The sequence below is a fragment of the Nannospalax galili genome, unplaced genomic scaffold (genome assembly GCF_000622305.1).
Source record: "Nannospalax galili isolate Female #2095 unplaced genomic scaffold, S.galili_v1.0 scaffold488, whole genome shotgun sequence".
In the NCBI taxonomy this organism is placed as follows: Eukaryota; Metazoa; Chordata; class Mammalia; order Rodentia; family Spalacidae; genus Nannospalax; species Nannospalax galili.
The window spans coordinates 6,229,135-6,245,696 of NW_008360316.1; the positions used below are offsets into that span (position 1 = coordinate 6,229,135).

At 45.9% G+C, this 16,562-nt stretch overlaps 1 protein-coding gene across 2 annotated transcripts in view; it reads right to left on the reverse strand.

Annotated features, from left to right (window-relative positions):
- Positions 1-15,995, reverse strand: part of Fgf9 (fibroblast growth factor 9) — a 39,619-nt gene extending 23,624 nt beyond the window's left edge. The window contains exons 1-2 of one of the 2 annotated variants that reach the window (XM_008825005.3): positions 14,891-15,995; positions 4,748-4,851 (exon numbers count right to left, since the gene is read on the reverse strand). In XM_008825005.3, the coding sequence (XP_008823227.1) occupies positions 4,748-4,851; positions 14,891-15,167 (381 nt within the window). In that variant the 5' untranslated portion in view covers positions 15,168-15,995. Of the gene's footprint in view, positions 1-4,547; positions 4,649-4,747; positions 4,852-14,890 lie in introns of those variants that run through there. The other variant, XR_606939.2, reaches the window with a different exon arrangement.
- Between the last annotated feature and the right edge of the window lie 567 nt (positions 15,996-16,562).

Sequence of the window (16,562 nt, forward strand, 5' to 3'; positions counted from 1 at the left end):
AAATAATAAATAAAGTATCTTTCATAAAAAAAGAATCAAAATGTAGGATGGTCCAGACACTTTGGATCCACTACAGAACACCACAACAAATTGCATTGTTCCCTGTGTAACGATGGGATTGTAAAACAAAGCATTGTTGGGGTCCTGAGCGTGACGCCCATGGATACTGCATGACACAGGTAAACTTACATACATTCAGGAAATACACATAAAAAAATAAAAAAATAATAAATAAAGTATCTTTCATAAAAAAAGAATCAAAATGTAGGATGGTCCAGACACTTTGGATCCACTACAGAACACCACAACAAATTGCATTGTTCCCTGTGTAACGATGGGATTGTAAAACAAAGCATTGTTGGGGTCCTGAGGAAAACACAAGGTATACTAACTATAATAAGCTAACTTTAGTTAGGCATGTGAAGAAAGCTTTGCAGGAATAATATTTTCATTGGATCTTAATTAAAAAGTGCTGTTTCATCAAGTAGAGAAAAGTAAAGAGAGGCTCCTCCTCCTCCAGAGGGAGGAATTAACTTTCCCACATGCACAGGTCAGATTGCCTGTCATGTTTGGAGAACAGCAAATAGACATAAATGACATGGAGAAATCGCTGTAAGAGACACCACCATGATGCAGACAGGTAAAGCAGTCTGTGGAAAGTGCTAGAAGCTATGCTGGAGAATGCAGGTGGCGTTATGCTTCCAAGCAAGCACTGAAGGGCCCTCTGTGGAGAAGTGACCTCGGGTAGATGCTGAAGATAATTCTGCCAGTGTTGTAGAGAAGGGAGTGGCCTGGGGGTGGGGAAGCCTCTGAAAGCCTGTTTCTGCAGGGAAATTATAGTGTGGAAGAGTGTTTCTAGCAGCACGCTTCCCTTTGGAGCAATTTCCAAACCTGAAGACACTCAACACATGAGAAGGTGTATACTTCTCAAAACACTAAGGAAAAAGCCATTTGCCTTCACTTCACTGGAATTCAAATCGGGGTTGTCAGCTAGCTGTGTGGCCATGTAGAAGGCAGGGGAAGGTCTACTATTTCACTTGTTTGGGTTTGGGGTTTGGCTTTTGGTGTTTTTGTTTTCTTTTGTTTTGTTTTTGTTTTTGTTTTTTGAGCAGCCCAGGCTGCCCTCAAACTTGCAGCAATCCTCCTGCCTCGGCCTCCTGAGTGCTGGGATTATAGACAAGTGCTACCACATCTAACAAATCTATTTAGCCACCTACTATATGAGCTCAAAAAGCCCTAGAGGAGACATCTAGGATTGACAGAGCTGTAAATTTGGGCTCCTACTTCTTGTAGCATCATCCCTGGCTTCCATTGGCTCAACATTCAGTATACTTCTGGTCCTGTTCTAGGCACTGTGCCATGCACTGGAGTACACACAGGCAAGGGGGCAGCTATCATGGGGGAGAGACAACTCCAAAAGCACTGAAATCATCCAAATGGGGAGAAAAGTTCAACCCAGTACAGTCCTGCAGGCAGCTTTGTTGAACACAGAATCAGATGTATACTCCTTGTCCACCAAGAAACCTCAGGAGCATGAGCTACGGTGACCACATCATCTGACAAGATAGTCATCATTCAAGAGAACATTCTAGAAGGGCATACCAGGCAATCCCTTGGAGTAAGGAACAAATGGTACAGCCTGGACATTGGTTAAGTCAATCTCTACACCCTGCAAAAACACTTTGATGTATGTTTTATAATATTATATATAAACTATATTTTCTATACAAATTAAAATAATTGAATATGCATATATTGGATGTATAGTCAAAAAACACCTTTTTAGGTAGGAATATGTGATCAGAAAAGTTTGGAGATCACCGTGATAAACCTAAGTGTTGTGGTTCATGCCTATAATCTCAGCACTCATGAGGTTGAAGCAGAAGGATTGCCGTGAGCTCAAGGCCAGCCTGGGCTACATAGTGAGACCATGCCTCAAAATATAAATACTACTAAAGAAAAAAAGAAAACTACAGTCCCCTCTGCTCATTAAAGATAGAATTTCTGTTCTACATATACAAAACATTGTATTGAGTACGACTGGGATTGGTTTAGTTAAATCCACATCACATATCTAAAAATGAAAAATTTAAGAGTGTCAAATGAGAACATTGTTTTGTATTTTCTATTTAAAAGTTTATTTTATCTTGTATCTTTTATATCTTTCTTTGTACTTAAAAATACCAGCAAAACTCACTTAGGAAAGAAATTTCCCCATGCCAAGAGCTATATTTCAAAAGCTATGTTTGATTCTATGCCTAACAAACATTTTTAAATAATGTACTCTCTCAGGCTGGAGAGATGGCTCAGTGGTTGAGAGCACTGACTGCTCTTGCAGAGGACCCAGGTTCGATTCCCAGCACCCACATGGCAGCTATGAACCGTCCTTAACTCCAGTTCCAGGGGAATCCGAGGCCCTCTTTTGACCTCTGCAGCATTGCACAACACGGGTGCACTCACATACATGCAGGCAATACACTCATACACATAAAAATTAAAAAATAAATAAAATTTAAATAATGTCAAGAAGCACTTCAAATACCTAAACCAACTAACCTGTAGTTGAATTTTTTTTCCAAAGCAGAAAAATCATATCCTGTGACATTAAGAAAAATGTGAGTTATCAACAGCCAAGATGTGGAACCAGCCTCAATGTTCATCAACAGATGAATGGATAAAGGAAATGTAACACACATACACAATGGAGATCTATTCAGCTATAAGGAAGAATCAATTGTGTCATTTGAAGAAATGTGGATAGAACTGAAAATCATCATCCTAAACGAAATAGGCCAAATTTAGAAAGGCAAATACCACATTTTTCTTTCCTATGCATAACCTAGATTGTGTGTGTGTACCTGTGCGTCTGTGTGTATCTGTGTGTATGTCTGTATGTGATATGTGTCTATGTGTGATGTGTGTGTGTCTGTATGAAGTGTGTCTGTGTATGATGTGTGTCTGTGTGTATGTCTGTGTGTGATATGTGTCTATATGTGATGTGTATGTATCTGTGTGAAGTGTGTGTGTGTCTGTGTGTGATATCTGTCTGTGTGTATGTCCATGTGTGATGTGTGTCTATTTGTGATGTGTATGTGTCTGTGTGTCTATGTGGTGTGTGTCTGTGTCTGTGTCTGTCTGTGTCTGTGTCTGTGTATGATGTGTGCCATGAAGCTAAAGGGGTCTAAAGGGAGGAAGAGATGGAAAGGAAGGATAATGAGAGGATCAAAGGCAAACAGAGCGTGCTTCCTATCACATGTGGAATTTAAAGTTAGCAATATTTCTTAAACGCACATATGTATATGATATGAAACAGAAGGAGACGTCTTGTGGGAGAGATGAAACCAGCAGGAAGGGGAGAAGCAAGGGAGGGTAATGGGGAGGGCAAATACAAGCCAAGTTCAATGATATACATCTGCAAATATCACAATGAAACATATTCTTTTACACACTCAAATTAAATTTTAAAAACTTCTAAGTATGTGCTATATTCAAATTAGCAGAGTATCATTTTTTCCATTTGCAATATTTTAGTAAAGCTCTGCATTACGTGTGTGTGTGTGTGTGTGTGTGTGTGTGTGTGTGTTTTGAAATAGGATGTGGACAGTAAAGGAGTGTATCTAGAAAGTGTTTCCCTTTTGTTTCTATAAGCTGAGGATGCCAGAACTTTTCCTACTTTGAGCTGCTTTTAATTCTCAACTTTTTGTAGGCTCTAATCAAAGTTCTCATAGTTCAGGTAACTTGGATTAAATGACCACTTGACCACCAATAATTAAAATGACAGCTCAAGGTAAATTTGTTACAAAAACTTTACTGTTGAAATATTTAGTTCAATATAGAAACTAATAATCCATTAGTCATACTCAGAGGTTTAGCAAAGACATTAAATCTCTACTGTGTTCCACACACTGTGATTTGCCCCTATGCTACCAGAAGCAACCAGACACAAGGGAGTAAAGTCAGCCACCCTCCTACAGAGCAGAATCGGGGACTTTGTGTCATTCACAGCCACACCCCAGCATCAAGCACAGTTCCTGACACCTAGCAGGACACAAAAAAAACTTCATCACCTCCAAGGACCTTCCAACCTAAGGATGGAAAGAGAGACTAGAGAAAAAAGAAATTCATGCTTGGAAATAATTACAATGCTGTTATGTTCTTAGTCACATACAAGACTGACAATAATTTCCAACTCCCTCTCTCCTGCATAATGAAAATCTTGTGTTGTTTAGAGAAAGAGTTTAGACTCTCACTGCACCATCTATTTCTAGTCTTAATTACAATGCTTGGCAAAGCTTGGGAGATCATTTCAATTCATTTCAAAAATAACACCCATTCAGTACAAGAAGATGGGTTTTTCACACTTGTGAATTTTTATTTACTTGATAATGAAAATGCTTTGGCAACAAAGCAGTTTTTCTTAGCAAATTTGGTCTAGTGAAGATGCAGAGTTGAGGTTTATTAATGAAAATGAAACGATATTCTCAAAAAGTTAAAAAAAAAAAGGGGGGGGGGACATGGAAGTAGACAAAGCGTCTGTTGGCACTTACTGATCCATACAGCTCCCCTTTCTCATTCATGCCGAGGTAGAGTCCACTGTCCACACCACGAATGCTGACCAGGCCCACTGCTATACTGATAAATTCCAGAATGCCTGTGAGATAAAGAGCAGAAGTCACAGGAGAGTTAGAGCCGAGAGTGTCTCCCCAGAGCCACAGCATTCCCAGACAAAGCGTCTGTTGGCACTTACTGATCCATACAGCTCCCCTTTCTCATTCATGCCGAGGTAGAGTCCACTGTCCACACCACGAATGCTGACCAGGCCCACTGCTATACTGATAAATTCCAGAATGCCTGTGAGATAAAGAGCAGAAGTCACAGGAGAGTTAGAGCCGAGAGTGTCTCCCCAGAGCCACAGCATTCCCAGGGGTTTGGAGAGGAAACTGAGCCCAGCTTCTGACAGAAAACTTCACACAAGTTAAAACAGCTCTTTTCTTTTAAGATTTGTGCCCTTAAGAATTGATTTTCATTCTACCTTAGCATGCCAGACACTAAATTACCATATTAAGACATGACTTACATAATAACTAGCACAGCTTAAATTTTTGAGATAATATCTACATAAACATTCTGAATAAGACTAATGAAACCAGCATACATATTCTAATAAACTAAGAGTATAATTGAAAGAGAGGTGGCATGATTCCATTTTACACATGTAAAATTCAGTGTTTATGTACGGATATCTTGACTGTGTACTTCTCATCCTATAGAACTAGAGGAAATAAACAAATATAAAAAAAAAACACTCACAGATAATTTTTTAAATTCTATTCAAAAAAAAGTCTTATGTCTCTCAAAATAATAGCATGGGGTGCTTACTAAAGCCTTCGCTGGCTTATGCGGAAAATGATCTAGCTCTCAACTCTCTAACTTTATTGAACACCATTTGAAAAAACACCCCCCCATACACAGCTCAAATATTTCTGCTTAAACAAAGTATTGATTCTTTTCCAGTGCTTATCTAAACCTCAAAGAGATAGTTAAACAATTAAAATAGCCTAATGTTCTGGAGGGGTAAATGCTGATTCCAAAAATAGATGCTGATTGGCATGAAATACCATATCCCAAAATCAAATCAATATAATGATCTTCTTTACTTCCTTTTCCCCCTGCTTACCTCACTAAGAATAACAACACCTAAGCTGGGCATAAATCCAGAATTTTATGGCCCCACAACAGCAGCTTCAACTTCCCTAAGTACACTGTTGCTTTAAGATGATTATCCCACAATATATTCAGGATGTTGTGAATACTCCTTGTGCTTGGCAATGTTCCCATTTTTTGTTATAAATTAAAGTGCTATGCTTTATGAAGAACTTGCCTCAATGCATACCAAGTAATGAGTGCTTAATTGTGAAATACCTTCAAATATTGAAAAAGTATACTTACATCTAAAAGTTGAAGGGAAAAAAAAAAACCTTACAGTACCACTATGCTAAAGTCAGTCTCATGTGAGTAATAAAAAAGCACTTACATGGATTTTTAACCAATTAATTTTCCAACTCTCACAGAATAGACTGGGCCACCATCAAATAGAGACATAGGCTACATAAATCTAATAAAGTAAAGGATTAAATCAGGAGGAAACTCAGTTGCAAGGTGATGTAAAAAAGAACTATTTTTTTCTAAAAGGGTATTACTAATTCTTATATAAGCATAAAATGTTACAAAGATTCTCATGTTTATGGCTTACAGAATAACTACCTACACATGAAAATTTATTGTAATAGAATGTAAGGTCATAAATGAAAACAATAGAGAAATTACAGATTATGTCTGAATCTGTAACCTGTAACTCTCATAGACCATCCATCTGAAATGAACCAGTTTGTGGCTAGCCTTCCCTACTTCACAAAGCAAATGGACTCAATGAGGAAATATTTCCACAAGACTCATTTCACATGAGATGCATTTCCTTTTTGATGCAATCATTTTATTTCATTATACCATTTCTTTTTTTTTTTTTTTTTTTTTTTTTTTTTTTTTACAGAGTCTCCCTGTAGTCCCAGCTGTCCTGGAACTCACTATGTAGACCAGGCTGGCCTTGAACTCCTGCCTCTGCCTCCCCAGTGCTGGGATTAAAGGCGTGCACCACCATGCCCGGCAATTCATTATACACTTATGATTCAAAATAATCAAAACTGTGGCATTTTATCGCTATCGGAGGCCAACTACACAGGAATCACTGAAAAAGCACACCCTAATCAAGGCCATACTAATCCTGAAATTAGCATAAGTACTTAGCTCATGTCCAATTTCACTATAAAATGAAATATAGGAAACATTTTGCCCACTCTGAGGTCTGAGCAATTTAATAGGTCAATGAGAAGAGGTTTAATCATAAAATTAAAAGATATTCACATCCTCTGAGAGGGCATGTGATGATCTCTTTCCTCTAAACATGAGGCAGCTCTGAGAGCTAAAAACCAAGACCACCGCTGTCAGGTTCAACGCAGAACATGATTTTACAAAATCATCTGACTAGCCAGTCTAAAGAATATCAAGAGCAGTATCAGCAACCTCAGTAATGAACGTGTAATAGTCAGAAGGCTTAAGCATAAGAGGCCTACTCTTGTCCGATCTTTAGGACAACCCTAAGCATTACAATGTTTTCACCCCCAATGTGCAAATGGACAATTGAGATTTCAGAAGGTTAAACAACTTGTCCCAATCAATCAGGCTGGAAGGCTTGCTTCCTTAAATATTACACATAGTACATACTTGCCTCCACATTTTTGTTCTCTGTGTCTGCAACTTCTTGCCATTTTCATACACTTAAGTTCTAGAATTATTGCTCTATAATTTGGGAGTGAAAGTATTAAGATCCTTATCTAATTTTTTCTAGTTATTAGCAAAATGGCCAAAATTCATATGCATTCACTTATGCAGTCAATGAACTATTATTGAGGGACTATATAAGCCAAGCATTATGTTATTTGTTGAATATAAAAGGGTGAGTGAGATTTATAGCCTAGGCCATCTCCTTACATTACTAAGTAGTCCTTATCATGGAAAGGCATTCCTTGGATGCCAGAAACCACAGAGCACTAAACATTATTATATTTTTCCTATACATGTATACCCATTTATACAAATAATACAAAATTTAATTTACAAATCAAGCCCCTTAAGAGGTTAACAATAACTAAAAATAAAATAGAATCATTACAAGAAGGTATAATAAAAGGTGTTTAAAACTTATGAGTTGTTTATTTCTGGAATATTCCATTTAACATTTTCAGGCCACAGTTGACTAAAAGTGTGAAAAATGAAGCTGTGACTAATAAGGGGTAAGGGGCTATTGTAATGGGAAGGAAGATAGATAACGATGGTGGCAATGTGTTCTAAGTGGGAGGCAGATGCATGAGGACTAGGCATATCCAAAGACCAAGGGTTTGTTCAGTCATGGGAAAGCAAGATGGCCTCCTGGAAAAAAAAATACCTGAAATGAGTCTCTGAGGAGCTTTTCCAGCAAGAAGAAACTATGCAGTGACCCCAGTGGAAAGATTTCATCACCTCAAACCATCATCTATCTCTCTGCAGCTTCTTAAAAGCAGAGACCTCAAAAGAACAGCCCAGATTTTTATAAGGTTATCTTCATGACCCAAGGGCATGCAGAACATCCAAACATACAAGTCACAACACCTATACCACACCCAGAGAGCATCAGTGTGGTAAGGTCAGGGAGTCCTGGCAACATGATAGGTAACCAGACCCCACCCCTTCCAGACCAGAATCCTTATCATCGCTGGCAGCACCTTGTCTACAGTGAACTCAACAACCTCAGCCAGGTCAACGAAGCCCTCACTGGATCTGAGCTAGTGCCAAGCAAATACCTCCCACTGTCCTCCCATGAGGACAGTCCACTCTTTGTGTTAGTCTGTTTACCCATGCAAACCTGAACAACCACCATGGGCAACACAGAAGGTACTAGATCAGTGACAGCATAAGAGGAGGCATCTCTATAAAAACACTATAATGTTTCATGATCAAGAGAAGAGAAAGGGGAAGAATAAGAGGAAGGAGAGAATGGACTGTGCCTAAAATTGGAACTGTGTGTGTGTGTGTGTGTGTGTGTGTGTGTGTGTGTACACACCATGGTGGCCTGTCTTGCCAACAAATAAATCTAGCCATCCTCAGCTCAGGAACAGGGTAAAGTGGTAATAGAGTGACATGTAGACTAGTGACATGTCTATTCTCTCCCTATGAGAAGAGCCAACCATTCCTATGAGGACCCATGCCAGGCCTCATGGAGGCTGATGAGGTTGATAGTCATTAGTCCACACATACATTTTTGGGAACAGCACAACATCAGGGCTTCCTCCTTCTCCCACTGACTCCCTTCTTCCTTCACTGACTACTAGTGATCGAAGTGTCCCTAGCTCTGTCAAAGCGTGCCACTAACCCCAAGTTGGCTCAGCCTCCTGGAGCACACCTGTGCTGGGCCTCACCTGCAAAGTCAGCCATGGGAAGTAGGAGAGCAGACAGAAGTTGCTCACCTGAACCTAACAGCCCTCAAACTCTCAAAGCTCCCCAGTACTCCAGGGTTGCCCACCATAACAAGATGGTAAGACCCTATTACCACATACTTTAGTTTCAGGACATAGAGAAACCAATCTCAAACTGACCAGAAAACTTCCTCCTTGGCTAGCTTTTATAGTGCCAGAAGGTGCTATGCACACCACTGGGGGAGAAAAGATATCAATGGTCTTACCCAGAGCTAGACCCTGTATGCTACAATACAGAGTCTGCCAGGCAAGATAAACCCACTCCTACAATAGTGGCATGACTACCACAGGAGTAACCAACTACTTTCTGGTTGGATGAGAGGCCTGCTCCACAGGAAAGAATGCATGCCTGGTACTGTAAACCTAGTCAAAAAGCCCATAGTTGGGGAGGTCACAGGCCCTGGGGGCAGGGGACCTACTACTGTTACTTTGTTAAATAATCATGTTGTCAAACTGCCTTATAAATATTTATGTTTATACTCAGACCTGTGCTGCTCTCAGCCTTAGTCAGAGAAACATCCTTTTGCAATGAGCAGCAGTTAATGCAGAGACTTGTAACTGGTCAAAGTACTGAAAATAAGTGACTATAAGTGCTCAGCCCTAAATAGGACATCTATATGAACCCCTGTCCCAAGGCTCCCAACATCTTGGAAGAGATGGCAGAAAGAATGTGAGAGCCAGAGGTTGGGGAGGAGTGCTGTGAAATGCTGCCGTCTTTTGGACATGGCATGGCTGTTGCACTCATTAATTCAATGCAGCTGTGGTTACCCTCACACGATCAAACCAGTCAGCACTCCAGCATGAATGGAAAGGGGCTGCTCAGGAGGCCCACCCTGCCCCTAGCTGAGGAGCTGTTGGCAGCTGATGGCTGCTAGAGGAGGGAGAGTCACTTTTCTTTGGGCATGTGGCCACTGGTTGGTTGTCCCTGCTCCAGTGGATGGCCCCATAACTAGGTGCATATACGCAGCACTAACTAGACTCAGTGGAATATTAAAAAGAAGAAACAGCCATGAAATTGGGGACATTGTGTAGGGGGCTTTTGGAACAACTGGAATGGTGAAACAGGGGATGGATATCATCAAAATTAATTGTATGGATGTATGGATGTATGGAATTCTCAAAGGCCAAAAAATTATGTGTGTAGATGGGGGGGGTGGGGGAGAGAGAGAGAGAGAGAGAGAGAGAGAGAGAGAGAGAGAGAGAGAGAGGGAGAGAATATGAAACAGCTGTGGAGAGAGAGAGAAATTTCTCCCAGTCAGGCACAGTTATAGTCGGCTGTGGTCCCAGCTACTCCAGAGGCTGAGGTAGAAGGATGACTTGAGCCCAAGAGCTTCAGGCCAACCTAAGCTACAGAGTCCCCTGGTGACTCTCTCTATTTAAGAAGAAAGAGGAATTGGAGGAGACTGAGAAGGCGTCGTCGAGGAAAAAGCAAAAGAATAGAATGAATGAAAAGAAGTGATCCAGATTTTGCAGAGAAGCCTGACATAAGACTGTAACAAGTTAATGGTTAAGTTGGGCCTGGTGGTGCAGGCTTGTAATCCCTGCAATTGGAGATGGGAGCAGGAGTATCAGGAGTTCGAGGCCAGCCTGAGCTACTTAAGACCCTGTCGCCAAAAAAGTTTTGAGTCCAATGAGTAGTGGAGCCCTTTCTCTCAGGAGCGTCCTGATCATGCCCAGTAACTGCCTGGGGCTCCAGATGGGTCATCACAGAGCCTCCATCCAGGAACTCCATCTGCATCAGCTCCAGCAAAATTGAGTTCCCTTAGGAAATGGCACCTGAGTGGGATATCCAACTGTACCAAATTTTCAAGAATCTGCAGCAAGCCTAAAAGCAGCCAAGATGCTGAAAAGCATGGCACAAAGAACTGTAACTTATTTTTATTGCGAAACGTGGCTAGTAAGTTTTGTAACTTTTTTTTAATGATAACATGTCTCTCCCATCTGGCCACCTCTACCTGACACACCTGACTCCTTCTGGTAGGGCAGGCTCTGTCCCCTCAAATGGACACCCAGATAGGCTGTCTATCTAGGATTCTAACGACCTCTGGGGCCAGCACCCCAAGCGGTTAGGCGGACCTGCTTCCATTTCCACAGGCCCAGTGCCCTAGTTAAATTCTGCTCATTTTCTTTCCTCTAGCAAGGCCAGAGGGCTTTCCAAGTGAAAGTACACTAGCTTCCCAGGCTACTGCTCAGAGGCAAGACCCACACCCCAGGTCCTCTTCACCTGCGCATCACCCCCCACCTAAAAACAAAGAGCTCCCTCAAGGTCCCACCTAAACCCCAGCCAGCCTATGGTGAGACTCCCCCCCCCCCCCTCCCCCACGTCTCCGGCACCGCAGCCGCAGTCCTGTCACCACGGAGCTTGCCAGCAGCTGCAGTCACCTGCGGTGGCTTGGAGGCAGCAGATATCATTTGCCCCAGCACGCTTCCTCCTGGCGTTCCGTGTCAGGTAGAAAATGCACCTTCTATTTTAATCAAGGTGTAAAACCCACCCCACCTTCAGCTACTCGGAAACCCAGGGAGAAGACGAAGTCCCCAGGGAGGAGCCTGGGCGGAGGGAGGCCTCCACTGCGGCGAGGAGGCGGAAGGTGAGGCCGAGGCGGCGGCGGCGGCGGCGCCAGGTGCGATCCGCAGCCCCTCCGCCCTCCCAGGCCGAAAGCTCCCTCCGCCCCGCCCGCGCCGCCGGGTCCTAGCGCCGACGCCGCGGCCTGCGGGCGGAGCCGGGGAGGCTGGGCTAGGAGGCGCCCGGCAAGCGCACCACGCTGCAGAGGTTGCTAATATTGGGACCTGCAGCAGCAGCAGCAGCAGCAGCGGGAGACCGCGGCAGTGCTGTCACCCCGGGGGCCCGCTTCTCACTGCAACCGGATGAAAGACTTAAATAACCCTCCTTCCCCGCCCCCACTGCGCACAACCGCCCACTCAGCTCCATCCAAAGGAGGGTGAGTGGCACAGCCGAGCGCCTGGAGCGCCCTTCCCCCGCGGCAGACACCCGGCCGACCTGCTATACTCGCACCCAGGGTCCCCAACCTGGGTCAGGGCTTCCTTCCGTTCCCCTCTTGCCAACTCTCTCTCTCTCTCTCTCTCTCTCTCTCTCTCTCTCTCTCTCTCCTCTCTTTCTGTGCAGAATCCGAGAGTTGAGATGTCACTTCCTTGGCGACACCTTTCTCCAACCTCTAGGAGCGAGGCGGGGTGAGATGTAGCTTTTTGTTTGATGGTCTCGGTTCTGCCGCTGTACCTGCAAGTCCTTGTCCGCTGACCCCTGAACGCGCCTGCCCCAGTTCTCCCACCCGTGTACTACCCGCCTCCTGGCACACACAGTCTATATCTGATGGCTCGACTGCGTGTGTTAAACGTCTCAACCTAAAGGTTACTGCATATTTAAAAAAAAAAAAAAAAAAGGCTCGGGGGTGGGGGTACGTGGAGGGACCCCGAATACAAGGGCCATCTCATGATCTCTCTATGCTTGGGCCCAATTGTGCAGCACTCGGGAGATGGGACCGGGAAATTCACACAATGAAGGTGGCCCTGGCCCCGCCGCGGCGTCCCTACAGCCCTGCGCCCTCGCCACGCTACGGGTGCACAAGCCTCCGAAGCCAGGGCGGCCGGGGAGCAGGAAAGCTGCCGCGGCCCCTAGTCCCTTCCCCTGGACAAGCGGTTAACAATAGCACGCAGCCCCCGGCGCCTCTGCGGCCTTTGGTCCCCCACCCCCACCCCTGTCCCTGAGGCTCTGGCCTCGCGGAGCCCGGGGCCCCATCCCAACTCCCCAGCCCCGCGGAGCCCAGGGACTCTCCCAAACCCGCTCTGCGCCCTCCAGAAAACGGGGGGAGGGACCCCGAATGAGACCGCGAAGCTCAGTTCCGACCTCCAGCCTGTCCTCAGTCCCCGCCACCTAGACTCCTGCAGCGACGCGCGTCTCCAGCCATTTCCACACCTCTCACACCACCACCTCGCTCCCTCCGGCGACTGCTGTCAACGCCGCCAGACCATCACTCACACACAAAGAGAAAACCAAGGGACTCAACGCGGGCAAAAGGGAAAAAGTCGGATGCCCTAAAGGCGCCCAGAGTGTGTGGACCCCTGCCCTCCCTCCCCGAGTCCGCGCTGCACCGAGGGGCGCACAGGAGCAGGGTGGAAAAGGGATCCAGAACCCGAGCGCGCTTAGGACCGCTCGGACCTGGCCGGGCGGCCGCGGAGAGCGCAGCGGGGCCGGGGGCAGAGCCCGCACCTGCCGGCCTGGAGCGCGGGAGGGAAAGGATCCCTCTGCCCGGTGCACCAGGCCCGCCGCCCAGCGCCAGGACCCTCAGTCTCTTCCACCTCCGGCCTCCTACAGCCGGCCTCGCTCTGAAAGCTAGGCACTGTAGCAACCCTTAAGGCGGCCAGCTAGACCAGCACTTTAGTAAAGTTTACTCTTCCCTCCGCATCAACCCGCAGCGAAGGTTACTTCTGGGGTGATGGGAAGATAGTTAGGTTCCAAGGGAGTAATTGCATGCGATATGCTACAACTTATAATTTTAAGTAGCGAGGTGACGGGAAACGGTCAGGAAAACTGGCTAGGTTCAGCTTTGAGCCCAGCCTCAGTAGCGACCCAAGGGGGAAACCCTGGGCCTCGGGAATCTGCACTATCCCCATCCAGGCCTAACTCTCCACACCTTCGGGCATCATCCACAGTCCTCAAAGCTAAACATATAGTTTAGACTGTATCCAACATCTGGCATTAAAGCATGAAGAAGAAAAATCACCACAGGACTTGGTTTTACGACCTAGTTTAAGTGTTCTCAGGTGGGTTCACTCAAAAGTTAACTCCTTCCAACAGTCGGTACCCAAACTGTCCCTGATTTTTTTTTTTTTCAAGTAAAAGGGAAACCTGGGTTCTACGAACTCTGCCCCCACCCCACCCCAGGCTGGAGGACTGTGTTCCCTGACTTGACGCTGCAGGGCAGAAGGTGCTCCGCCAGGCACGTGTGTGCAGGCATGAAAGTGGGCAGAGTCCCCACCTGAGACTGCAGCCTTCGGTGCTGAGTCACAAGCACCCTAATCAGAACAAGAAATCCTCGGAATGCCCTTTAAAATGCGCCTGCAGCTTTTGCACGAGGACGCACACACTCACACCAGAAAGGCACTGAGGAAACCCAGACAAGGCTGTACGCTATGGAAATTAAAAAGCAGAGGTTGGAAGTCGATGGCTGGAAGATCGAGCCCCCCTAGTGAGCGTCCGGCCCCTTCTCAGGTCATTTTCCCCGGGCGCCTCGGCCCCTGCTGCTCAGGGTCTAAAATATGACTTCAGTCCTCACCACAGAACAATCAGTCAGCAATCTTCGCCTGAGAGGCTTTCAGACCAGCATGGGGAAATAAACAATACGCTTAATTTACAATTCAGGTAGAATACTTATTAGAGAAAAAGGGGAAAACTTAATCTGAGCACGAAATACCTACTACCTATAGGAAACTGCGTTTTTAAGTTCTTAGTGATTAAAGCTTTAAACTCGTGGAATCGGTCCATTCAAAAGAAACTTCTTAAGTCCGATCTTCCTGTGTATCTGATGCAAAAGAGAACCAGGGATTTAGATTATTTTCATAAACCATGCCCCCCTTTAAGGGGGGCTTTCAATGTAGAGTGGCAACAGTGGCAGCCGCAGATCTGCAATTCCGGAGGCTTTTTCTCTCCCTGGGCTGGCGTGACAGAGAAGGGAGAGAGAGAGAGAGAGAGAGAGAGAGAGAGAGAGAGAGAGATTCTAGTATCCCCGCCTAGCCTTCGCCTTCTTGGTAGTTAGAGTCTGAACATGTCACCGCATGGACACTAAATGGTTAAAAAGCATACCTACCGAATCGGCTGTGGTCTTTCCTGGTCCCCTGAATGGTACCATTAGGGAAGATTTCTAAGTGAAATCCAGTCCTGCAGTACAGCTGCCTCCGCCTGAGAATCCCCTTCAAATGATCCAAGTCCGTGACTGCGGGTCCCCGGGGCAGCCCCCCTGCTTCAGACTGACCCAGGTGGTCACTTAGCAACACCGGGCTGTCCACCGGCAACACCGGCACGTTCCCGAACGGTACCGCGTCCTGCACACCGAAATAGCTCCCAACTTCACCTAACGGAGCCATCAGAGGACTCGGCTTTTGGAGCACAAGAATAAACAATAATGATGGTATCTACCAGGAGATATTAGGCGAGGTATATCCAACTCCCCTCCCTTGCTGCAGTTGCAGAGAGAGAGAGGGGAAAAGAGGTTCTTTTCTTCAATCCATCCAATGCATAAATAAAAGTAATCTGCTGTTTCACTGGCACAGGTTCAAGGTCAAACCACTGATGGTCTAAGAAGCCTCCACTTTATACTCACACACTGACACTGATCAACACATCTAGGCATCTCTACAGATGGAGCCCCAGCTCTCAGCAGGCAGGAAGGTCTTCATCCCATCCGACCGTAATAAGGGAAAAAAATCCGTAGTTTCTCCATTTGCTTTGAGATCAGAATGACCATAGCAACGTAAGTGCTTGGGCGATATTACAGGGATTTTTAAGATGCTCAGGCTACGTCAGAATTTACGGATCCTGACTCCAGGAAGGCATGCGCTGTTTTTACTCTCTAACCGACTCTGCAGACATCAGCATGAATCCTTCAAGGAGAAAAAAAAAATCTCACGTTGGCGGCGGCGACAGACCCTCTCTTCCAATCCCCCCCCTCCAAAAATTAATAATAATAAAACAAAAAGAAAAAACTTTCGGTGTCCAAAGGTAGTATCCGGCACGCTGCGGAGGCTCTGCAGAGGTCCAGCGGCTTGCAAGCAGGCGAGCGGCGAGCGGCTGAGGACCGCGTCCCGGAGCTCGCGTGCTGCCGGGGCTGCCGCGAACAGGTGTCGCCGCGCCGGCCGCGCAGCGCCGTGGCCGCGGAGCGCTCCTCCTGCGCAGCCCCCGCCGGCGCGCAGAGTGGCGCAGGCGGCGGCATTGGGCCGGGTTTAAGGTAGGGCCGCGGCTGCCCCGCTCCGCCCGGTCCTAGCGCCCGCCCTGCAGCCCGAGCCACTCTGCGGCAGGCCGGGCAAAGCCCGGCAGAGCACGGGACTGCCCGGGTAAGACGACCGAAGAAGCCGAGCTTGAGAGAGACCAGCGCACCAAAGATGCAGTGCCAGAGCTGGAGGACATACCCCCAGACTCTTGGTCACCTAGAAGCTAGCTCACTACCCGAGATGCAGGCTCAGAGTGAAACTGGGAAGTAGTTTTCACGTGGACTCTGTAACCTTGGGTTATAAAATAGAGAATTGAAGGGAAAGGTTGGTTTAATGAGTTTGGACGAACAGGGTAGTTTCTCTTTCAATCTTCTGACAAGCTCAAAGAAGCGCAAACTGTATTATTGCAGGTAAGGCAGTTGAATGAGTCAGATAGTTCTCTCCTCTCTTCTCTTCTCTTCTCTTTTCTTTCTCTCTCTCTCTCTCTCTCTCTCTCTCTCTCTCTCTCTCTCTCTCTCTTCTCTCTCTCTCTCTCCTCTCTCTCTCTCCCCC